Below are 25,444 nucleotides of genomic sequence, written 5' to 3'. Positions count from 1 at the left end.
ATGAACAAGGTTTAAGCTGAGTTTCGAGGAATGAGAAGGTTATTAAGTGAAGGGGAAGAAGAGCAATGCAGGAGGAAGGAAACAGCATGTGAAAAGTCCCAGAGGCTGGCAAGAGTGTGAACGAGGAGCGAAGTGGTGTGATTACAGAGTGTACATGGTTGAAAGTAGAGTTGGAAAGGTAAGTGAAAACCAAGAACTATTTTGTGAGAGCTTTGTGGGCCATGGTGAAGACTTGGTAACTGATATGGGTGTGACCTCTCTCACCCACACACCCCTCCTGCCCTTGTACTTTTTCTGGGAGGAAAGAGATGCGACCTCCAGTTTGTCATTCTTTCCCCCCCTGATTTTGCATCTGCCCTTTACACTTGCCTTGTGCAACCCGAGGCAGAGGTGGGAGCCAGGGTGGCTGAACTGGAGAAGCTCCCTTCTGCATCCCCCTCCCTGCCCCTCCAACCCACAGGGAGAGGGTGAAGGGCACTGGAGAGCACGTTTGTTTGAGGTAAGAAAGGAGTGTTGATGAGGATGACAAGACAGCAAGGACTGGACGTAGGGACATCTCCATTTCTCAAGACTCAAATATGCTGAAATACTTGCTGTGTTGAATGAAAAAGAATTGGAAACTTGGCCTGATTCCTTGTATGGCAGAAATTCATTCTAAATAACTGAGAGCCTTAAATAACTGGGTGCATATACCCAAAGGCTTGACTGGCTTACCCTTTAACGAAACAAGTCTTATTAATAAAAATAACCCATTTGTTGAGGGCTTTTGAGGGGGTCGGTCAGATAGTGTTTTAAGTGCATTATCTTATTTAAACTTCCTCCAGGAGGTTGATTCTTTTTTAACTCCACTTTATACATAAGGAGACTGAAGGCTGATGAGCTGCTCAAGGTCCCCCAGTTAGTATGTGATGGTGTACACCATGCTACAACTCTTCTCATCTAGGAGGGTATAGGAGTGTGGGTGAAAGATTTGGTCCCCAATAAATAATGAAAGAAAAATCTGGTCCTCATATCACCTAGGCCATTCAGAGAATGAAAGTCACTCAGTCATGTCTGACTCTTTGTGACCCCATGGACTATACTGTTCATGGAATTCTCCAGGCTAGAATACTAGAGTGGGTACCTGTCCCCTTCTCCAGGGGATCTTCCCAACCAAGGGATCAAACCCAGGTCTCCTGCATTGCAGGCAGATTCTTTACCAGCTGAGCCACCAGGGAAGCCCTCATATCACCTAGGAGCTTATTAAAAATGCAGGTTCTAGGGCCACCCCAGACCTACTGAGACAGACTCTGAGGGTGCTGGACCCTGGGGAATGGGCATGGTAACTGGTTCCCTAAGATTTCAAACCCTCTGGACAAAGCCAAAGCTGAATACATAGGACCAGGGTACACCCCATACCCTGAAAAGTCACAGGCACTCTTTGTCCCAGCCAGGCAAAATGAGCCAGAACAATGGGAGGATGTCTGGGGCTTGTTAAGTTGCAGCCAGTGAGAAGAAGCCGCACTTCGTCCTCTCTTGCTTGGCATAGTTTGCCCAGAGTAGGAGCTGGCAAATGTCCATGGCCCCAGTAAGTTGCTCCAGTGCAGGGACAGAGAGATGTCTTATAGCCAAAGAGGCTGCAGGGTGGCAAGACCAGGCCAGAGACATGGACAGACTCAGGTAGTGTCTGGCTCACTTCCCCTGCCTCCCCCTTCTGGCACAGAGTCTTCCCAGCCACGTTGCTGGCCTTTGGGACAAAGGGATGACCCTTTCCTCAGCAGTGAGCTCATTTGTGAATTGCTTGCTTGACCATTTTGCACCTTGGAAACCGGAAGTTTTCCTGGGACTGTGAGCACTGCTCATAAGGGGTCACGGAAGCCTTGTAGCCTTGCCACCGCTGATTCCAGCAAGGCCTCTGAGGTTCAGTGGATGTTTGGAGAAATCAGGGCATGTTTAAAGCAGGACACTTTTGATTTTATTCTCTCAGCCAGATGTAACCAAATCTCAAATATCAGGCTTACAGTCTCTCATTCTTATATCAAAAGTCACATCGCCCTCAATATAATTAGGAAAATCAGTGAAAAGTGGGACTACGCATATAGTATGCCAGGCTCTATTTCTCAAGATTACACACGGTGCTTATGTGCAGAGTCTCTCAGGTGGAATGCATCAGCTGGTAAGAGGGGCCCCTTCTGAGACAGGAAACCAGAGATGGAGGGCTGGGCAGGGTCCCTTGTCATTGCTTCTTTCTTGGTACTGCTTACAGACTTAGTCCTGCTCAGGTACTACTCAAAGAAACAATATAAGGGAAGACAAAGCAAAACAAACCAAAATGGTCACCGTGGATATGGGTGAAATGGTGCCTTGCTGCTGCACTCCTTTGCAGGTCTCCAGCTGCGGAAAGATAACAGGGTCCTCCAGTGCCTCCCAGCCTGCTGGGCCTTTGTCCCGCCAGGCCCCCACAGAGCCCACATAGTGGCCCTGGTGAACATATGATGCGGTGTATGTTAGAGGAGGAGTATGGTGTATGGTGGTTGCTGAGCCCAGAAAGAGGGAGAGCTTGGGGCATGCAGGGAAGGGGCAGTCCTGCTGGGCTACAGTCCATGGTGGGCAAAGGTAAGGCAGACATGAGAAACCAGGAAATAGAGACCTTCCTGGGCATCCAGACACCCTGGGCGCTCTCCACGAGGTGTCAGGAGCTCCTGAGGGATTTTAAGATGGGGTGGGGATGGGGCTGGGCTGTGGTCAGATTGGAATTTCAAAGGATGACACTGGTGACTGCTGGGCTCGCTGAGTTGGAGGATTGTTTGGAGGCAGGGAGACCAGTGGGAATGGCCTCATCCTGCATCCCTGCAAGATGTGATGGTGGCCTGACCTCATACAGGAGGGCCAGGTCCTAAAGCAGTTCATTGCCCAAATCATGGGGTACTGTTGGGGCCTTGGCATTTTGGCCTTTGGGGTCGTTTCCTGTGGAACAGGATGGTGAAGACAGAAAGCTGATGTTCCTCTTCGTGTGGCTTCTCAGCTGTTTGAGCAGTGACACCTGCTGGGGTCAGAATATGAAGCCCCTAGTTTCCTTTCTGGACATTCGGGGAGGTTTGGGCTCAAAAGGGAGAATAAAAGACACTCTTCCAAGTTTGGCTTAAGATGAAGTAGATTCCCACCCCATATCATCTCTCTGGATAGATGATATGGGGTGGAAGGTGGGAGGGGGGTTTTCATGTTTGGGAACTCATGTACACTGTTGGTGGATTCATGTCAATGTATGGCAAAACCAATACAGTATTGTAAAGTAAAAGTAAAAAAAAAAAAAAAGATGAAGTAGATTCAAGTTGAAAAATGGAAGCATTTGGGCCAGTCTTGTTTCCTGAGCACAGGGAACAGTTCATACCTGTTGGAGCTGCTTTATTTAGAGGCAAGAAATAGTTAATAAAAATGGCACCCTTGTATTTAGGCACGACTGGCCTTTTTTTTCTTCTTTGAAGAGACAGATTTTTTGCTGTTGGTGAAGGCCCTCGAAGACTGAAGTTTAAATTCAACTGGAAAGTGGTCACTGACATCCAGGGCCTGTAGAGGAAAGGGAGATAGATTTGGGAATTAGGAGACACCTTGATTTTAGTGACAAATGAATTCAAGCTGAGGGAGGCTGAGAATGAAATGGCCCAAGTCACCCAAAGGAACACACACTGGGAGCATCATCCCTGGGCCAGTTCAATCAGAAATTGAGGCAGGTCTTACAAGTCATGGAATCAGGCTTTGAGACTCAAGGTCCAGTGGCCCAGGGTCAGGTCTCTATTGGTGACCTAAACCATCACTGGGTGACACCAACCCATCTTCCCGGGACAGTGGCACAGAAAGATGAGATGACAGCTGTACCTTCTGTTCAGACAACCTGTAAGCTTTCTGGAAATCAAAGATGTGGTTTGATTGAGGAACAACAGAGTTGACAATCTCTTGTCCTCTAAGCACGATCCTGGAGAAGGAGAGGGAAAAGAATCCCATTAATCCACCCTGTTGTTATCTGAGATCAAACCAGGCTTCTTGCTTGACCTTTGGAATGACTGAACTGCTTGGCCCTTTCACATGGAGTTCAAAAGTCCAGCCCTGGTTATAGCTTGTGCTGAAGCTCAGAATAGGCCACCCCCAAAATAGGCCACAATGGCATATGATTATTTTGAATTAAAATTACTTAAGAAACAGCTAATGCAAGAGGAACACTCCTTTCTGTCTCCTTGAAAACAGGAAATAAATCTACCCTGTGAAAGGTACACTCCCTGCATCTGGAGGTAGAAGGAAGGACAGGCACCCTTATCTCCAGAAACAGGGAATTCAGGCCAACACTTCTGTATAAACAAACTTTGTCACTTCTTTAACTGACTACCCCCAAGCCAACACTGTTTAAATTCTTCACTAATTGAGCACCCAAACCTGAGTTTTTTGTCCTCTCAATTCCTTGCAAATTTGTTCTTTGTCTAAAGATTATTTAAAAGCCTTCTGTTTTGACCACTGTAAAAAAAAATTTAGTTTCATTGGAGTGCATTTGATTTCCAGTGTTGTGTTAATTTCAGGTATACAGCAAAGTGATTCAGTTATACAAATATTCATTCCTTTTTAGAGTCTTATCTCAAATAGGTTATCACAAAGTATTGAGTAGAGCCCCCTGTACTATACAGTAGTTCCTCCTTGGTTATCTATCTTATAGTAGCGTGTGTGTTCATTCCAAGCACTTGATTTATCCCCGTCTCCCACATTTCCCCTTTGGTAGCAGTAAGTTTATTTTAGAGATCTGTAAGTCTGTTTCTGTTTTGTGAATAAGTTCATTTGTATCTTTATTTTTTTAATTAGATTCCACATGAGTGATATCATATGGTGTTTGTCTTTGTCTGGTTTGCCTCGCTTAATATGAGCATCTCTAGGTCCGCCCATGTTGCTGTGAACAGCATTATTTTACTGCGTACGGCTGAGTAATATTCCATTGTGTACACACATACCGCATCTTCTTCATGTGTTCCTCTGACGATGGACATTGAGGTTGCTTCCTTGACTCGGCTTTTGTAAACAATGCTGCAATGAACATTGGAGTGCATGTATCCTTTAGGGTTATGGTTTTCTCTGGATATATGCCCAGGAATGGAATTGCTGGATTAGATGGAAGTGAGTTTGAGTGAACTCCGGGAGTTGGTGATGGACAGGGAGGCCTGGCGTGCTGCGATTCATGGGGTCGCAAAGAGTCGGACACGACTGAGCGGCTGAACAGAACTGAACTGATGGTAGTTCTATCTGTAGTTTTTTTAGGGAGCATCCATACTGTTCTCCATAGTGGTTGTACCAATTTACATTCCCACCAACAGTGGAGGAGAGTTCCTTTTTCTCAATACGCTCTCCAACATTTATTATTTGTAGACTTTTTGATGATGGCCATTCTAACCCTTGTGAAGCGATACTTCATTGTAGTTTTGGCTTGCGTTTCTCTGATAATTCGTGATGTTGAGCATCTTTTCATGTGCTTTTTGGCCATCTATATGTCTTCTTTGGAGAAATGTCTATTTAGATCTTCTGCCCGTTGTTTGATTTGTTTTTTTGACATAGAGCTACATGAGCTGTTTGTATATTTTGCAGATTAATCCCTTGTCAGTCACTTTGTTTGTAAATATTTTCTCCCATTCTGAAGGTTGTCTCATTTTGTTTTGTTTTAGGTTTTGTTTCCTTTGTTTTCTTTATGGTTTCCTTTGCTGTGCAAAAGCTTTTAAGTTTAATTAGATTCCATGTGCTTATTCTTGTTTTTATTTTCATTACTCTAGGAGGTGGGTCAAAAGAAATATTTCTGCAACTTGACTACTACTTAGGTCCCATTTCTATAAGACCTCTGTGTGTACAAATTAAGATTTGTTTCTTTTTCTCCTATTAATCACTATTGTGCCAACTTTATTGTCAGTCCAGCCACAAGAACTCAAGTGGGGTTGAAGGCGGCATTTCCCCCTCCCTGACAAAGACCCTCACCACAGCACCTGTGGTTGAAAAACAGGGTCATCCCTGCTGTGGCCTGTGGGCACCAGGACAATGTCCCCTGTCCAAGCAGGAGCCCTGGCAGTGGACGGGATGTAGACACCTCGGCACAGAGCAATGGCTGGAGTACTGAAAGATGTTTCCTTTGCAGTTATTTTCACTTTCCCTGATTCAATTATAGAAAAAGGTCCTCAGTTCAGTTCAGTTCAGTCGCTCAGTTGTGTCCAACTCTTTGCGACCCCATGAATCGCAGCACGCCAGGCCTCCGAAAGGTCCTGGCTTATCTTTAATATTTCCCTACACTCCTACTTCATCTGACAGGGTATTCTGCTGACAACAGAATGAAGGCATAATTTAACATTTTTTGGTTTTCATTGGGCTTACTTTTTTACAATTATTTTTTGATTGATGACAAGTAATGCTGTTTCCTTGCCTTCAGTTTTGTGACATTTTCTCTTGAAATTAATTTTATTTCAGTAATAATGGAATAGATTTAAAGACTAACACAGAGAAAAAAAACTATAGTACTGTCGCTATGCCTGCTGACAGAGAATAGGAAAGGAAAAGGAAAGGAAAGTGAAGTTGCTCAGTCGTGTCCGACTCTTTGCGACCCCATGTACTGTAACCTACAGGCTCCTCTGTCCATGGGATTTTCCAGGCAATAGTACTGCAGTGGATTGCCATTAGAGGTGGTTAAATGGAGTCCGATATACCTCAAATGTGGGGACGTGGTTAGAGTCTTCATGGCCCTGACCAACTGGCTGAAGAGTGACAGTCTGGGTCGGACTGCCCGCCCATGACTGTCCACTGAGCCTTCCCCGATTCCAGCCGGCTGACCTGGTTTCCTCTGTTGGCTACCAACACCGCCTGACAAAGTCCATGGAGTTGCAAAGAGTCAAACACAACTAAGCAACTAAGCACAGGACAGCACAGGAATTCCCTGGCAGTCCAGTGGTTAGGACTCAGCGCTTTTACTGCCGCGCTGCTGCTGCTACTGCTGCTAAGTCGCTTCAGTCGTGTCTGACTCTGTGCGACCCCATAGACGGCAGCCCACCAGGCTCCCCCGTCCCTGGGATTCTCCAGGCAAGAACACTGGAGTGGGTTGCCATTTCCTTCTCCAATGCATGAAAGTGAAAAGTCAAAGTGAAATCACTCAGTCGTGTCCGACTCTTTGTGATCCCATGGACTGCAGCCTACCAGGCTCCTCCATCCATGGGATTTTCCAGGCAAGAGGACTGGAGTGGGGTGCCATTGCCTTACTGCCGTGGCCCAGGTTCAATACCTGGTCAGGGAACTAATTTTGACCTCGTCTCCATAAGTAAACTCTTGGCATTCAGGCGGAGATTTCTTGAAGCCACCCTTTCAGACCCAGAGTGTGAAGAACAGCATAGTTAGGGCTGCCCTGTTTTGGACTTGTGTTAGTTTTGTGTGTGGGCGAGTGAGGGGATCGCACTAAGCTTCCTGAGGCTGCTCTAATGCCCAGCCGGCTCTGAGCATCTTGGCATGTCCACCAGCACGCAGCACACAGAACAAAGACTGCCACTGAGGCCCTTTCATCTTCTCCCTTTATGCCTCTTTACAAACAAGAGATATATACTGTCACGGAAAACACAGAAAATTCAGAGCACCGAAACAAGAAAGTAATGTTTAAAAAATCATGTAATCCTGTCATCCTTTGGTGTACAAGTGTGTAAAACTGGAGGTCCTTTTGGGACTTCCCTTGTGGTGCACTGGCTAAGACTTCGTGATCCCAGTGCAGGGGGCCTGGGTTCGATCCCTGGTCGGAGAACTAGATCCCACGTGCCGCAACTAAGCGTTTGCATGCCACACACACACACACAAAATCCCACATGCTACAGTGAAGATTGAAGATCCTGTGTATTGCAGCTAAGATCCAGGGCAGCCAAATAAATAAATAAATGAAAATAAATGTTTAAAAAATACAATTTTTTAAAAAACATCTGGGAGTCCTTTAGTAAACATCTTTTTTGACCTGCTCCTCCGCCCCATCTAATCTATCTTTTCCTGAGATGCACTGTTCTGCGGCATTGCTTTCAGTCACCTCCCTTTCCTCTGCCAGGGAAGAGAAATGGGACCACAGAAGGGACTTAACCTGCCAAGGCCACACAGCTGGCATATGCAAGTGGGCGAGGGAGCAAGCGATCCTTTTCAACCAGCTTTGAGGTAGCCTCTCATAATAGGATGGAGGGGGCAGTACCCAGGCCGCTCAGTCTCCTGTAACTCCCCACCTTGGTTCTGCTTTTCCCAGGGCCAGGGCTGTTTCCATTTAGGGAAGCTGAAATGATGAAGTCTGTAGAAGGCACACTAGCCCTCAAAGCTCTTAGAGGTACAAAGGAGGTCATGGGATGAAAATGAAAGTCAGAACTTAAAACTAGAGAAGGGAGAACTGTCCTCTGGGCCATATCATGCTTCCTTGGTGGCTTGCTGAGCTCGGGGAATTAGCAACCGCTCTGAGGACCCGAGCTCCTCGGGACTTCCCCACCCACGGTTTCTGCTGTGGATGGGCCAGTCATGAATGTTCCCACACTTCAGGTCCTTCCTCACTTTCTAACTTAAGGAGCAAAGATGAAAGCTGATTGAAAATCTCCAAGGACAGTTTATAAATACTAGAGAGTGCTATTATTTAGATGTATATATTTGCATTTAGAACGGTAAAGGATTGCAGATCCAGATTGCAGATCCACCTGCAATACGGGAGACCTGGGTTCAATCCCTGGGTCAGGAAGATCCCCTTGGAGGAGGGGGGTGGCAACCCACTCCAGTGTTCTTGCCTGGAGAATCCCATGGACAAAGGAACCTCGTGAGCTACATCCATGGAGTTGCAAAGAGTCGAACACAACTAAGCAACTAAGCACGGGACAGCACAGGAATTCCCTGGCAGTCCAGTGGTTAGGACTCAGTGCTTTTACTGCTGTGGCCCAGGTTCAGTCCCTGGTCAGGGAACTTAGATCCTGCAAGCAGCACGGTGCAGCCCATCCACCCCGCCCCCACCCCCAGTGTATGGTAAAGCATTAGAAGCATACATTGTCTTGCAGTAACTACTCTCATTTTTAGACTTTTATCCTGAGGGAATCATAAATACAAAATGCATATATTGGGAGGGGGGTTCATGTTTGGGAACGCATGTAAGAATTAAAGATTTTAAAATTAAAAAAATAAAATAGTTGAAAGCATCATAAAAAAATGCATATATATATATGTAAATATATATAGGGGGTTCATTACAGCTTTGCTTTTAATAGCAAACCCTTGGTAATGACCTAATATGCCCAGTGACAGAGAATTGAGTGAATACATTGCAGTATGGCTTTGTGATGTAGTACTTAACAGCCAGTGAATATATTGAGCACTTAACCATATTCCAGATACTATGTTAGAAGATTTATAAGATTTATACATTTTAGTTTGTTTAAACCTCATGTTTGATATCATCTGTTTTACCAGTAAGGGAACAAAGACACAAAGAGCTTAGCTCTCTTGGTCCCTGACTTACTAAGTGGTAGAGACAGAATTTGAATCCAGGCCCGTCCAACAGCAAAGCCCGCTCTTGCCACTGCTAAGCTATGTGTTTAAGGCCACCATATATGGCCATTCAGTTTGCATGCTTCACAAAGTACCCAGTGGAGGGGCCTAAAGTCAGAGCAGCTCGGCTCTCCAAGCAGGAGCTTCATCTGCCCAGGAGGATGTGGGCACCAAGCACTGTGTGGGCTCATGGTGGTCTGGCAGATGCCTCCTACCTGTCATAGGCACAGTTTGTGCTCTTCTTGACCGTGGTGTCCTCTTGGTCCCCGATCAGCCAAACGAACTTGGGGTCCGTCCTCAGGCGGATGTCCTTCCAGGCCTTCTTGGGGACGTAGCTGCAGCCGGCATTGAAGTCACCCATGAAAATGAAATTCTGAAAGACAGGATTTGTAACCGTCTCCTATAGGTAGGCATCGTTGTCTAACACTTTCACGCAGAACTGGTAGCAGGGACTCCTCCTTGCACACCCAGTAAATGATGAGTTCAGTTATCAGCTAAATGTGTCCCCTCAGACTCATATGTTCTAACCCCCAGTATCTCAGACTGTATTTGCAAGTGACCTTTAAAGAGTTAATACAGATAAAATGAGGTTACATATAGGGTGGGCCTACTCTGATACGACTTGTGTCCTTACGAAAAAAGATTAAGACGTAGACACAGAGGGAAGACCAAGGAGAAAGCCAAACCCTGCTGCCACTCTGGTCTTGAACATCCAGCCTCCAGAACTGTGAGGACAGAATTTTTGCTGTTTAAGCCACTCAGTCTTTGGGACTTTGTTAATGGCAGCCCAAGGAGACTAATATAGGGTCTTAATTTCTTTTTGTTTTTTAAAAGAAGAGGCCGCAGTTTAAAACGGAGCCACAGTTCTGATGAGTATTGGATGGGTGAGTATACAAGGAAGGATGTTCTTAGTGGGAAGAAGGATATTTGTTGTAGCTGCGCCCTCCTGTTCTGAATCACTGAGTCACTCCAATTTGGAGTACAGATTACAGATGAAGGAACACAGCTCAGTTATTCCCTCACATCTTTTCTCTCTGTGGTATAAACATCTGAATGAACCCATGCCTTTTGTTTCCAAGAAAGGAAAAGTGAACTCAGGTGTCTTTGGCACTGCTCTTTCCTCTCTCGTTTTGAAGCTGGGAACTTAACTCTTTGTGGGAATTTTGCCTGTGGAGGAAGTGAGAAGAGGGAGGGGCTGATAGGATGAGTTGTCCCCCTCTGCCCTAACGCCACCATCAGAGTCTTCTGTCTTGGAAGTGATTTCTCCTGTAGGGCTTTTGAAACAGAATTTTAGTGTTCTTATGAGCAGAAACAGATTTCCTTGTTAGTGCTATTGTTTGGTGCTGTTGCTGACTTCAGAGTTTTCTTCAAAAACATTTTTATTTGACCTTGGGGTATCATGGTTTTCCCTGAGACTGGTGGGTACAGTTGAAGACAGGATGTCATCCTTAACTGGAGTGTCAGGCAGCTTCTATTTATGAAGGCATGATTTCCTGAGCACTTCCTGTGTGCCAGGCCAAACATTAAGTGTTTTATAGAGTTTATTTTAAATCTCACAGTAAGCACTAAGAGGTAGAAGGGATCTTTGTCCCCTGTAGAAAGAGTAGAGTATATAGTGACCTGCTGTAGGCTACTTGACTTGGAAGTTCAAGTGGTGAAGTTAAGGACTGAATCCAAATCATCCTCCCTGAAAGCCCCTCCCTTGCTCAGCACAAGAATTTCCCTTCTAGGTCACTTTTGTACCACTGAGGCCTCCCCCGTACCTGGCATTTAACAGATGCTCAATAAATTCTTGCCAAATGAGTGAATGGAATTTATAATTTAGAAACATGTGACTGTTTCTCGTACCCAGCCTTTTACAAATCAGCAGTGAAACACACCCCTGCATGCACCATGACCCAGCTCTGTGTCCACACTTTACTGGACTGATTTTGCACTTTGAGCTGCAGAACTGAGGTGGAGGGATTGTGTCATTGGAGTCACATATTAAAAGGAGAAAGAAGAACAAGGAAGAGCCCTCTGGATCCCTTCCGTATGTGCCACACACTTTCATACACCTCACAGCGTCTGGGGGTGGAGGGTGGGGTGCCACCGCTGTTTTCCAGATGAGGAAATAATTGAGGCCAAGAGGGGTGGTGGCCATATTGTTATTCCCCTTCTGTGAAAGTACCCCCAGTTTCTTTGAGAAACCATCTTCCTCCTCTACCTTGGTCCATGAGATTGGGGTGGAACGGACACAGACTTAACCAATCAGAGCATCTCAACCACCTGATCAGTGATTGGTTCAGGGATGAACATGTGATCCAGACTTAGTCAATGAGGCTCCATCCCAGTGTATTTGTTCCGCTGTGGGACAGAAAATTTGTCAGTTGCTTTACAAACTGCTGGTGACTGTCTTGCCATTGTATGGGTGGAGACAGCCTGAAAATGGAGCCCACCAGGGGAATGGGAGGCTAAGAGATGGAGAGTGGAGAGAGACAAGACAAGCCCCGATAGCCTTGTCCAACTCTGCCTTGAACCAATGAATTGCTCTTTCTTTTCATGAGCCATTTTGGAATTCTGTCACTTGTAACTGAAAGACTTCTGACATCTGTTTGTCTTGCTGTTCTCAGTTGTGAAGTTGGAATGATCAAAGTTGTTAACTCATCTGGCTATTGGGAGGATTAAGTAAACTTATGCATGTCCAGCCTTAGCATAGTGCCTGACACCAGCTAGTCATTTGCTCAGTGAATGTTGGCAGCCATTGTGGAGCAGGGTATGAATTTCCCAAGACCGCCAGGGAGCGTACTCAGGCACATTTAGCAGAAAGATATTTTGGGCTGAGAAAACGCCTAAAATGAAGCTCTCAAGTGGTGGTCGTCTGCACAGACCCTGCCTCCTCACCCTCCCTCAGAATTGCTCATCCCCTCTCAGGAACCAGATTCTGCCCCTGCTAGATAGGAATTCAGCAGACATAGAGGGTCATCACCTCTGCATTCCAGCGACGTTTCACATCTGTATAGACATCAGCCAGCTCATCAATCTCTCTAACGGATGTCTCAGGGGTGGTGTGCAGGGGGACAATCACGAAGTCCTTGACAGCTGAGGAACAGGAAAGAGGCAGAGGTCACACATTTCCTCTGTCAAGATTCCATGAACACTGCTTCAGGGAAACAGTCTGCCCCCCCAAAAGGCACAGACTGTGTCATCTAGGGTCCCCCATTTCCAGAAGTTCCAGTGGTTGAGATTTAAATAACCTTATGGTCATTAGGCTGCCATTTTCAGCACACCAAAGCCTCTTTTCTCCCAGTTGCCCTTCCTGACTAAGAGAAAGCTGGTAGACAGTGTTCCTCACTGGCATTGTGGATGTTTTTATTTTCTCATTAAAAAAAAAAAATGCCTTGTATTTTCTATTTTAAAAAAAACTTAAGCTTGTTTGACTTTATACTAAGGAAAAAAAAAACTTTTTCTAAGTAAAAAAAATTTAAAGAGATTTCAGTTTATACTCCTTTAGTAATTAGAAGGAGGGGGTGAAGCCTGAACAATTTTATTTAAAAAGCAGAGTGGCCCTTTGTGGGCCTCCCCAGCAGGAGGGGCTGAGGGAGCCTGAGTGAGAGGAGGTGGGTGTCTTGCCCACCTGCTAGCAGCAGGTGTCTTTCTGAATGCCTCCTCCTCAGGCTCTCCCTTGGTCTGCACCTGAGTTTCCTCTCTTCTCAGGAGCTGGGGTCTATTAGGCAATCACTGCTCAAGTCCCACAGGGGGAAGTCCATCAGACCAGCAGCCTGCCTCCAAGACCTGCCCTGCTTCAGTAGCCTCTCTCTCACTCTGCTCCTCCCTCCTCCTTCCCACTCCCCAGCCTCTTTTTGGGCCCATGAACATCCCAACTCCTTTCCTGCTTCTGAGCTTGGGTGCTCACTGTGCCCTGCCGCCAGAATGCCTTTCCACCAACAATCTGTGACTGGCTGCTTCTGGTCAGAGCCGTTGTCACCTCCGGGGAGGCATCCCCCAGTTGCCCAGTCTAAGGTGGCCCCTTACCCTGCTATTCAGTAAACCCTGCTTACTGCCTTCATGCTCTGAAATTACCTGCTTGGCTTCTTAGTTTGGCCCACGGGCACCTAAGCTCTCTGAGGGCAGGCTTATCTTCTTGTTCACCCTCTTGGCTCCAGAACCTAGCACCATGCCTGGCACTTGGAGGTGCTCAGAAATGTTTGTTGACTGAACTCATGAATGAATGATTGAGAGAATAAATGAAGGAAGAAAAGATAGATAAATGGCAAACTCCTTCCTCTTTAATCCCAAACAGAGGGGACATAAAGACATTTCCTTGTTCAGATGGAGAGAAAACTCCAAACATGGCAGAGCTGTGGTGCCATCCCAGCGGGGGTGGGTGTTGCGGGGGGAGGGTAGTAGGGAAGGGTGGAAGCTCCAGACAAACAGGTCTGTTCAGCACTTCATGAAGGTTGAGTACTCTCTCAAAGAAGAAAGAATGGGTTGGTGGGAAGGGCCTCTCCTAACACTGCCAGGTCAGCTGAACGTGGATCATGTGCGTGACAAACGCTATTACTGAATGTCCTCTCTGAAAGGCATTTCTGGTTCCTCACCAGAAGCCCTCACCAACAGCCCCCACAACAGTTTTTCGTTTGTTTCCTACTGAAAATCTCCTGCTGTTCTTCCATGTTTGTTTTCCTGGAATACTCTGTTCTGAGCTATTAACCCTGTGCAGAAATAGTTAACTTCATAGTTCAAGATGTTAATATTTGTGTGATATAGATATAGGTGTTCATACGTACAGCTCTGACTGTTTAGTTATTATCTGTCTCCCCTGCTGCACAAGGACAGGGACCTTTTCTGTCTTGTCCAGTACCCATGTAGTGGGTATTGAAAAAAAGATCTGATTCTCTGTAGTTCCAGTCTACAAATCAAAGTAATTCTTGACTTTCTGTTGAGTATTGCATGGTGGTTAAAAGCGTGGGCGCCTGAGATGGCAGTTTATGTTACAGCCCTGGCTTGTCCACTTCAATAACTGCTGGATGACCTTGGGTGTGTGACTCCATCTATTTGAACCTCAATTTCCTCTATCGTAAAGCAGAGACAATCCTAGTTGCCATCTTGTTGGGTGTTGCAAGGATGATAGGAACCTGGCGTTCATCACGGATAAATAATTGTTAGTGACTAATATAAGTACTATTGTTGTCAGAGATCAGGGTGCAATATTTTAGGTTTCCTCTCCGCCCCCAGTCTGTGGGGGAGATTACTCTGTGATTACTGGAGAGGCAGTGTGGCTCTAGGTTGGGAGATCATCTTTGTTGGCCAGTGTTCAGATTTTTCAAATGAAGGAACAGCTGTCCTTGATTGGGACTGGGGGATTTTTCTAAATAATTGGCATCAACCTAAACGCTCCAAAGGTTACTCTTACCAGGTAAGAGGTTATTATTGATTCCAGAAAGTGGCTTCTAGGACAAGGAGGTCTTGAGCTGTGGCATTCCAAGCAGCCAGCCTGGTGTCATCAAACTATACCGTGTCCTCCTCATTCAAGTGTTAGGAGCCCCTAATGGTCACCTCAAGCGAAATGCCTCCCTAAAGATGCTGCATAAACCCTGGGATCACAGGTCCCAGCTCAGGGCTGCTGCCCATTCATGGGCTCGCTGGGCAAGTGAGGAGTGAGAGGGGCCTGTGGGTCTCACCGGTGTATGGTGACTGGAACCAGACCACAAAGGGTTCCCTGGAAAACACGTCTGCGTCTCCAGCCTGATAGTCATGGTAGAGGTAGCTTTGTTTTACAGACACTAGCTTTTCTCTGGAAGAAAAAAGAAAAAAAGACAGTCCTTCTAGATGAGTTGGCTTTCTTCTTACTTCTTTGAAGAAGCAGAGACGAATGTTCCCACAGCTTTATGGGCCTCCCCTGCAGAGTTGAGTGCCGGAAGGGATCTTTTACCTGAGGACAAGGCTCAGTCAGTCTCCTCAAGGGCCAGAGCCCTTGGGGAACTGAATATCTGGGGAGCTCAAAACTTAAAGGTCAGACTCAGCAGAAATTGTTAGTAGGAAGAAAATGAGAATGTGATGTCCCAGAGCAGCCATGCTGGGCAATTCATGTTTCCAACCCCTGCCAGGACTTGACCATGAGGAATAAAGAACTCTTGACTTTCCTGACCAGGTCACCAAGTCATCTAGCAAATTAGTTTTAAAGAGTTAATATTATCCTTTCCATCAGCCCCACTTTTAATAGCTCAGTAATTCGATCAATATTGAGAGCTGGTTTGACATCTAAATTTGGTTTTGAGGAAAAGATTTTTATTCCATTCACGGTCACATTGATAAGTAAACCATGTTCCGGGAAGCATAATTTATACTTACTTATAGAGAAAGGCATACTGTTCTTTATATGTGTTTCTTCCAAGGCGAGCGCTAATCACATAGTTGTATGTTATGTCTCTTCTTGAATTTCTGGAAAACAAAAAGATTTTACATTGCATCTTAAAGAACAAACATTTCTCTCTGCCTAGGTTCCCCTCCCTCCAGTCGGCTTCCATATGCCCAATGGCATCATATAGAACGGCTTCCGTTCATTATAACCTTCGAGTCTCATAAGAAGGGCCACCACTGACTGAGAATGTGACATATGCCATTATTTCTTGTCCTGATAAGAAGAGTACTATTGTTACTCCATTGTTGTAGTTTGCAAGTACAGAGCTGGGATTTGAATTGAGATTCTGCTGCTGCTGCTGCTGCTAGGTCGCTTCAGTCGTGTCCGACTATGTGCGACCCCATAGACGGCAGCCCACCAGGCTCCGCCATCTCTGGGATTCTCCAGGCAAGAACAATTGAGATCCTACTCACCCCCAAATCCACCTGCTTTGTATCACTGAAACCATAGAAGATTCAGGCCACAGTCAGCCCTGAAGGTTGTTCTGGCCCGTGGCTGGACTGCACCTCATACTTTCTGGTAGAATAAACTTCACCAGGTTACTCCTGAGCATTTATCATATGCAAGATTCCTATTAAGATTTTTTTAAATTATATTTATTTTTTATTGAATAATTGCTTTATAGAATTTTGCTGTTTTCTGTCAAACCTCAACATTAATCAGCCATAGGTAGACATATATCCCCTCCCTTTTGAAGCTCCCTCCTGTCTTCCACTCCTTTAGGTTGATACAGAGCCCCTGTTTGAGTTTCTTGAGCCATACAGCAAATTCCTGTTGGCTATCTATTTTACATATGGTAACGTAAGTTTCCTTTTTTCTCTTTCCATACATCTCACCCTCTCCTCCCCTCTCCCCATGTCCGTAAATTTATTCTCTATGTCTGTTTCTCCATTGTTGCCCTGTAAGTAAATTTTCTAGATTCTGTATATATGTGTTAGAATACGGTATTTATCTTTCTCTTTCTGACTCACTTCACTCTGTATTCTAGGTTCATCCACCTCATTAGAACTGACTCAAATGCATTCCTTTTTATGGCTGACCTACTAAGATTTTTGTCGGACATTTCTTTTCTGCTCTGAAAACCTCCAGGCATTTTTCTCACAAGTCCTGAAACTGTGATTCCAAATAGCTATTGTTTCTGTTCTGGCGGCTGAAGATACAGTCATAAAGTCCCATTGATCCTCTGCCTCACCCTTATCAGGAAGACTTGACTCTCACATGTATGTGCCAAACCTGCTGATAACTCCACCCTGGGCAGAGTCTACTTCATCTTCCCTCTAGAACATCGGGGGGTATGTCTAAGCTGTGGCATATTCTCAGATTCCATTGGGAGAAACCAGAGGGGGCTTTTAGGGGCCAACTTAGAGCCCACAGAAATTCCTGGAAATTAATATTCTAAGGCAGATCTGGCTATGGGGCCCCCAGGAGCGCAGACAGTGGATTCTGCTGGGCTTCCAATTTGGAAAGACTGGCTCTGTTCTAAATCTAGCCTGCCAAGTCTTGGGTTGGCAAACTGCTTGCAATGACTCAGCTATGAAGTGACGAAGGCCCTTCCTGGCTTACAGAGAATTAGGAGACAAACAGGCCTGGCTCTGCTTGGAGTCCACAGCACAGTCTAGGGAGGGTGGGGAGAACTGAGACCCCTGAGGGTGGGAGGGGTTAATCCAGACCAGCTGCAAGTGGTGCCTGTAACTGCTGTCCCCTCAGTCCCCCATACTTCTGAAAAGTGGCCTGGGCCACTTCAAAGAAGGCCGAGGGGACTCAGACTAGAGCACTGGCTTGGAGTCAGACACCACCCAGGTACAAAGGTAGGTTTGGCCATTTACTGGCTGGGTTACCTTGGCAGAGCCTTGCTGTCTGTGTCTCGGTCCCTCAGCTATAAGGGAAGCAGTGGTAGAACCTGCTCTACAGAGTTGTGAGGAGTGAATGAGATAGCACACGTAAACTGATAAACAGGATGCCTGGCCTTTATGGCGCGGTTACAGTCTGTCAGTAGCTGTTTCCTTGGCCTTCTGGATCATCACTTGCCATTACATACATCTCCTTACTTTTACTAGAGATGAACATCCCAGCACTAGTTGCCACTGCTCCATACCAGGCACAGCTTAACCGTTTACATGCATGATTTGATTTAATTATCACCACATCCCAGGAAGATGAGTTCTATTATTAGCTTTATTTAAGATGGGGAAAATGAGGTACAATGAGGTTCAGTAACTTGTCCAAGGTCATAGCTGAGCCAGAATCCAAGCCCATGTGGTCTGAGCTGAGTGGAGGTGCCTAGCCCCTGGGCTGCATTCCCTCTGTCATTGTCAAGAGCAGACCTGTGAGGCTAAAAAGGAGATACTCTGCTCCAAGTCTGGACTCTCAGATGAGAAACTGAGGCCCAGAGAGGGGTGGTTACCATCAGCCCAAGGGCCTCTCTCTGTGAAGGAGAGCATCGAAGGCTGTTTCTCTCAGCCTTCAGATTTTTTGTAAAATACACAAAAATTCAAATCAAATAGTCAAGTTCAGACTTTGTAAAATACTCAAATCATACAGAGGTTTATGTCCATGGGGTATATGTCCACGGGGTTGCAAAGAGCCAGATGCAACTGAGCAACTGAACTGAACTGACAGAAGTATATAAAATAAAAAGCAAGTGTTTCCCATTTCTTCACACCCCCCTTCCAAGTGGTCTTCCAGTCATACCCACCACGCCCCAGAAGTAACCACTCTCAACAGTTGAGCACATCCTTCCTGTCTTTCTTTTATGCCCATGCAAACTCAGCCACACCCTTATTCATGTATGACGTAGTGTGATTACTAAAATGAGCTCTTCTACGTATAGTTCTGAACTTGCTTTTTGCCATGTATTGTAGCCATCTTTCCATGCTGGAATATTTAGCTCTAAGCTACTGTGTAGTAACCATGACTTTAATCACAGTGTAATATTCCAGCCCATGGGCATATCATGTTTTTATATTTGCAGTCAATCTTTTCTTTGTAACAGTACTTCAGCTCAGCTTCTTAGTCTGTTTCATTTCTCTCAGTCCTGATTCCTCACCCATTTCCCTCTTTTGTTTTATCATATTAAAACTAGCTGGTTGAAAATTCTCAGGACCACAGTTAATAAAATTGAAAGCCTGGGCAGTGTTGGCCATGTGACCTGGTGGTCTGGGCCAGTGCTGGTCCTCACACTAGTTTCAGTTCCCAGGGGATTTTCAGATGTCCTTGCACCTGGCTTTGAGCCGGCAGAGGGTCCAGGGGCCCCATCTTTACCCATTTAGCTTCTCCATCAGCGTGGGACAGATCCTGTTGTTGCTGTCCTTGATTTCCATCAGGAGTATGATATCACAGCGTTTGATGACCTGCAGAGAGAGAATTCCCCAGGGGTGTGAGGCCATTTACTACAAATAATGAAACCTTTTAATGGGCACTTACTCTTTTTTTTTTCATTGTAGTTGATTTACAGTGTGGTGTTAATTTCTGCTGTACAGCACAGTGAGTCAGTTATACATACGAAAGTGAAAGTGAAAGTTTTAGTCGCTCAGTCATGTACCACTGTTTGCAGCCCAGCAGGTTCCTCTATCCATGAAATTCTCTAGGCAAGAATACTGGGGTGGGTTGCCATTCCCTTCTCCAGGAGATCGAACCCTGGGATCAAACCCAGGTCTCCCACACTGCAGGCAGATTCTTTACCATCTGAGCCACCAACAATGTCAGGGGGTTCCCTTTCCTCCACATCCTTTCTAGCATTTGCTATTTGTTGACCTTTTAATGATGGCCATTCTGACTAGAGTGACTGCAGTTTTGATTTGCATTTCTCTAATAATTAGCAACATTGGGCATATTTTCATGTGTCCATTGGCCATCTGTACATCTTCTTTAGAGAAATATCTGTTTAGATTGTCTGCCCATTTTTTGATTAGATTGATTGATTGTTTTATTATTTGGGGGGCACTTAATATGTTTTAAGTATCAGATTGAGTGCTTTGTTAAATTAACTATCCTCTGCTCTGAAATAAATGATGGACTCCCTGAGCATGGTAGGCTACAGTCCATGGGGTCACAAAGAGTCAGACACCACTGAGCGACTTCACTCACTCACTAAGGTAAGTACTATTATGATATACATTGTAAAGACAAAGAGCCTGAGGTTCTTTCTGGGAAAGCTGAGATACTATCCATAATCACCCAGCTAGAAAGTGCCTGAGCCAGAATGTGAACCTAGGCAACCAGAATCCAGACCAAAAGCACATGACCCCTGTAAGTCCTGCAAGTTGGCTTTGTTTGAATAATTACAATAATAATAATAAATATATCTATTAAGGCCTTAGTAAATAAAAAATACCAGGCTGGATACTGCAGAAATAAAGAAGTATAATTATAATAATTATAAGAGTGAACATTTATTGTGAGCCTACTCAGAGCCTCGCCAGCTCTGAGACAGCTGTGATTTTGAACTCATTAAGCATAGGAGGAAACCCAGCTCAGAGTGACTGAGTGACTAAGGTCATGAAGCCAGTATAGGTGATAAGAGTAGGATATGAAATCAGGTTCACGTGACTGCAAAGCCCACCATGCTGTACTATTAAAATACAATCCCTCCCTCAAAGACTGGTTATCAGTGAAGAAGACAAATGGAAAGGACTAGCTACAGTGAGAGACCAAGGCAGTTGTGCTGAATCAAAGTCAGGCCCATGAGAGTGTTGAGGAATAATTAGTTACATCTGCCCAGAGGATCATGAAAGGCTCCACGGAGGATACTTTTGAACAAGCCCTGAGAGGCGAGAAATAATTCAGTGTGGGGAGTTTCCTGGCGGTCTAGTGATTAGAACTCTGCTTCCTCTGCAGAGGTCACAGGTTCGACCCCTTGTCAGGGAACTAAGATCCCAAATGCCTGCCATAGGGAGTGGTTAAACAAAGAAAAAAAGAAGAACTCAGTGGGTAAAGAATACAGGAGGGTCCCCTTCAGAATGAGCAGTAAGCTGAGGACCAGGGTGTCAACACCCACTGGAGGCCACTGGGACCTTCCTTTGTATGGAATCCTAGTGGGCTGGAATTTGGTGGTCAAGGACAGAGCATCCTCAGTGTTCATTTTGTCTTTTCACATCACTTCCAGAGGAGCAAGGGGATTATGCCACTGGTCCTACTTCCAGAGCACATATATATTCTAGTTTCCTCTCTAAAAAGGGCAGAGCAGAGACGGCCACCGACACTGGCCTGGTGCCATTAACAAGTGCCAGGGGCTGAAGATATACCAGTGTAGTGACAGAGGAGGAAGACTGTGTCAGAGTCTGCATGCTTCCATCAGCAGGCTTGCACATCACGGCATCAGACGTGTCGGGTTCACCAAGGAGAGCTGGGTGCTGTTCTCCCAGCCAGCCTCCTGATTTAGTCACTTAACCACCGTCAGATCTTTCTGGAAAGCACTTTAGAATATGTATATGAAAAGGGAAAGAAAATGTTAGTCACTCAGTTGTGTCTGACTCTGCGACCCCAGGGACTGTAGCCCTCTAGGCTCTTCTGTCCATGGAATTTTCCAGGCAAGAATACTGGAGTGGGTAGAAGATCCCATCTTCAGGAGATCTTCCCAACCTAGGGATCTAACCTGTGTCTCCTGCACTGTGGGCAGGTTCTTTACCATCTGAGCCACCAGGGAAATGCTTTAATACTTGATCTAGTTTTCTCACTTTGAGGAATGTCTTCCACTGTAAAAAAGTTTCTGCTATTACTCTGCATCTCAGTTTCCTTATCTGTAAATGGGCGTAATAACAGTCATTCCCTCACAGGATTGTTGAAGGACAAATGAATCCTTAGAACAGGGCAAGCCATGTAGGAGGCAAACAACAAAATGTTGTTATTATTATTATTACTGTATGGGATTTCCCAGGCAAGAATACTGGAGTGAGTTGCCATTTCCTTCTCTTGGGGATGTTCCTGACCCAGGAATTGAACCCACATCTGCTTCTTCACAGATGGATTCTTTACTACTGAGCCACCTGGGAAGCCCTTATTATTACTTATGCAGACCAAAGAGGAAGATGTATTGCAACAGAAAACCTGGAAATATCCTAAGCATCCCCAGATAGGGAAGCATTGAATGAAACACATTGGAAACGCAGCATAAGGCATTAAAAGTTGTGTTTTAAAAGAATATTAACAACGTATGAAATACTTTTTATATAAAAGCAGAATAGGGTATCTCCATGCTGCAAAATAGATGCCTGTTTATGTATTATTTATGGATAGAAAAATATCCACAGCAAAGTTACCCAAGTGCCAACAACTGTTACCTTCAAGTGATAGGATACTTCTTTATATGTTTCTGTATTTTCAAAATAGTCCATATTGACTATTTTTAGTTTAATAAAATTAATTTGTAAAATATAAGTTTATAATTTAAAACATTAGTGTCCTAATTTAAAAAAATTGATGTTATTTTACAAAAAAAACTGATGGGGAAGAAATTGTAGGTGAGGAGGTGATAGTGTTTATGAAGACGTGACAGATGTGATCACGGCTTACTTAAGTTAAATAAGTTGTCTTAATATAAAATGCCTAATACAGTGACTGGCACAGAGTGGGCCTAGCAAAGGCCCTGTCAGTGTGAGCTCTTACCGTGGACTCATTATATTTCCACAGTAAGCCTGCACTGCCGGCCAGGTTGTTTGAGGACGATCTTACTGAAAGGCGCTTAGGGGCTCAGGGAGAAGGGACTGGCAGAGCTGGTGCGTCTGGCTGCCTGGTGAAAGGTGAGCACAGGGCCCCTGGTGCTCCCACCAGAACGTGGTGTCTCTGGGGTTTTCTAAGGTAATAAAACCCAGAGTCTTGGGAAGGGTTTCAGCCCCAGCATCAAACATAAATTAACCTATAGGATAAAGTGGAGAAGGCAATGGCACCCCACTCCAGTACTCTTGCCTGGAAAATCCCATGGACGGAGGAGCCTGGTGGGCTGCAGTCCGTGGGGTCGATGATTCAGACACGACTGAGCGACTTCACTTTGACTTTTCACGTTCATGCACTGGAGAAGGAAATGGCAACCCACTCCAGTGTTCTTGCTTGGAGAATCCCAGGGACAGGGGAGCCTGGTGGGCTGCTGTCTATGGGGTCACACGGAGTCGGACACGACTCAAGTGACTTAGCAGCAGCAGCAGCCAGCATAGGATAAAGAGAATCAACTGACACCAGAAGAATGTGAACAGAGTCTCAAGATATTGATCAGATTACCCAAGGGAAGTCTTAGCTAAATGGGGAGAAAGATTAGACTTGGGAGTTGGAAAAAGGTTGATGGCTGGAGGGGGAGAGAAGGAAAAAGAGAGGGAGAGGAGTGGAAGGGGTGGGAGAGAGTGCACAAGCTTCCTTCTCCCTAGGAGCTAACTTCAGTTAAACAACTCTTGAGTCTCTTAAAAGTCCAAAAGCTTTAGAGAAAGCGTGAGGGTATCCAGCAGTCCTTCTAACAGGAAAATGGGCTCACCTTCACAATGACATCCATGGCATTACAGTTTGCCTTCTTGGATTCCCCAAAGGACCTCACATTGAAGGAGCAGATCTTGAGGGCCAGGGCACTGTGGGTGGAGAGGAGGAGAAGCACCAGGCAGGCCAGCGGCAGAGGCATCGTGGCTCCTCTGACTTCAGGGCTCGGAGAAAGGGTAGCAGTGTCTAGAGAGCGGGCTCTGGGCCACCTGCCCAGACTCCGCTGACTTGTAAAGCTTGCTGATAGCAAGAAATACTGGATTCCTTGTTGCTGCTTTCACTTCTCTGAGGAACTGAAGATCATGGGTTTTATTCCCCGAGGGAATGAAGGAAATGAGCTAGTTTTTAGGATCCCCTGTTTTTGTCACTCGGATGAGGAAACTGGTCCACTTAATCTAGGCATCAGTCTCTGCAGTCACTCTTAACCCAGCAGGAAGCCAGCCCTGACATCTGGTCATTTCTGCTGTGATCACATACCATATGCCTTCTCCTGGAAACTGATGAACTCGGAAATGGTCCACCCCAGAGAGCACCTGGGGTGTGGAGCCTTCTGTGTGTGGGTGGGAGGACAAGGAGGCAGGGGACAGTGGGGAATTCTGCCAGATTTGGGGATTTGGCAGTTAGCTGTCCCTGGACACACCCAGATTCCAGCTCGCCAACAACTCTGATGGGCGTAATTAAAGCCAAGTCTGGTTTGAATAACATAATTTTTAAGGCAAGTTTTGCTATATACAATTTAACACACCAAATACTAGCAGCATATTGCCAGAAAAGCAGTTGCAGATCTGCTGGGATGGGTCAGTCTTTGGACTGAAAGGACAGAATTAAGCCTTTGGGGAGATCCATGATTCAATCTGATTTTATTTAATGTTTGTGAGAGTTGTGTGGCCCCATGAAAGGAAGGTTTTGCAAGAACTGTAGGATTTCAGTCCAAGTAAAATGGCTCTTGGGGCTTCCCTGTCTTCCCACCGGTAAAGAATCTGCCTGCCGTGCAAGAGATATGGGTTGGATCCCTGGGTCAGGAAGATCCCCTGGAGAAGGAAAAGGTAACCCACTCCAATAATTTTGCCTGGGAAAATCCATGGACAGAGGAGTCTGGCAGGCCACAGTCCATGGGGTTGCAAAGAGTTGGACCCGACTTAGCGACTAAACAACGACAACAAAATGCCTTTTAAAGATTTGGGCAGGAAGATGAGAAGATCTGAAAACCAAAAAAGTACAAAATCCAGTCAGTTTATAAACCCGAGTAGGATTTGCAGACCTTGTCATGGAAAAGTCTTCTGTGAAGAGAGGAAGTAATAAGCTGAAGGCAGTGTTGGGATCTCCAGACTACTCCCTCTTGAAGTGATGGGCGTGTGGTCATAGTCACAGGGAAGAGCGTGCAAGTATTGCTAACATGCATCCAGTCAGCATCCTGGCCAAATCGCTAGCCAAGCACACCCAGGCATTCTAAGGAGATAATCCCTGAGTGTTGAATACATGGAAGGAAATAATGACTTCCTGAACTGGTGGGGATGTTAATCTCCCCGTTGGCCACAGTCCAGACCTTAAGCCTGGTTGAATCTCTGGTGAAAAGCTGGTGGTGATTGTCCTTCCTGGTGAGTGGGTATCTTCCAACCAGAGGAAGGTTGAGAATTTAGTGAGTACAGTTTTTTGTATCTTTCAAGAAGGAATTTCTACATATGTGGTATTTTATGACCTTGTAACATGTGAAAGATTTTAACCTATTAAACTGGCAGTCTTGTAACTATAACATAAAATGTGCAATTGAGGGAATGTTTTTAGATTTGTAACTCTTATTTGAAACCTTCCTAAGTTTCTGTACAGTTCTGGAACATTTATAAGAATTCTGGGTTAACAGTGTTTTATAAGTTGAATGTATTAGAATTATTTGGTATTAAAAAGGGTGGCTTTTTAAAAATTCAGATAACTGAAGAACTTTACAAGGAAATAGATATATAAAAGAAGTTTGAAATGTTTGTAAATGGGTCTATAACACCTTAGAGGTAATTATTTAAGTTTGTTGGATGTAGAGTTGTCAGACTTAGCAAATAA

The 25,444-nt window shown here is 45.3% G+C and overlaps 2 protein-coding genes across 3 annotated transcripts in view; one reads left to right on the top strand and one right to left on the bottom strand.

Annotated features, from left to right (window-relative positions):
- The window catches only part of ABHD6 (abhydrolase domain containing 6, acylglycerol lipase), a 101,947-nt gene that overhangs the window by 8,674 nt on the left and 67,829 nt on the right, over window positions 1-25,444 (top strand). The window lies entirely within an intron of this gene.
- On the bottom strand, window positions 3,368-24,746 carry DNASE1L3 (deoxyribonuclease 1L3). The gene is made up of 8 exons (XM_069560559.1): window positions 23,391-24,746; window positions 19,193-19,281; window positions 15,862-15,951; window positions 15,192-15,304; window positions 12,497-12,609; window positions 9,744-9,901; window positions 3,856-3,952; window positions 3,368-3,546 (listed from the first exon to the last, which is right to left on the bottom strand). The coding sequence occupies exons 1-8, from the start codon at window positions 23,529-23,531 to the stop codon at window positions 3,430-3,432; spliced, it is 918 nt and encodes a 305-aa protein (XP_069416660.1). The 5' UTR covers window positions 23,532-24,746; the 3' UTR covers window positions 3,368-3,429.

The sequence above is a fragment of the Ovis canadensis genome, chromosome 19 (assembly GCF_042477335.2).
Source record: "Ovis canadensis isolate MfBH-ARS-UI-01 breed Bighorn chromosome 19, ARS-UI_OviCan_v2, whole genome shotgun sequence".
In the NCBI taxonomy this organism is placed as follows: domain Eukaryota; kingdom Metazoa; phylum Chordata; class Mammalia; order Artiodactyla; family Bovidae; genus Ovis; species Ovis canadensis.
The sequence above is the reverse complement of the archived record's forward strand: the minus strand, read 5'-3'. Positions and strand labels throughout refer to the sequence as shown.

Excerpts from the sequence above, each read along its gene's own strand:
- DNASE1L3 (XM_069560559.1), bottom strand. The coding sequence starts at position 23,531 with ATGCCTCTGCCGCTGGCCTGCCTGGTGCTTCTCCTCCTCTCCACCCAC. Across the intron at positions 15,952-19,192 it reads CTGATGGAGAAGCTAAATGG|AAATTCAAGAAGAGACATAA; the intron begins GTAAAGATGGGG and ends TTTGTTTTCCAG. Across the intron at positions 15,305-15,861 it reads CAGTATGCCTTTCTCTATAA|AGAAAAGCTAGTGTCTGTAA; the intron begins GTAAGTATAAAT and ends TTTTTCTTCCAG.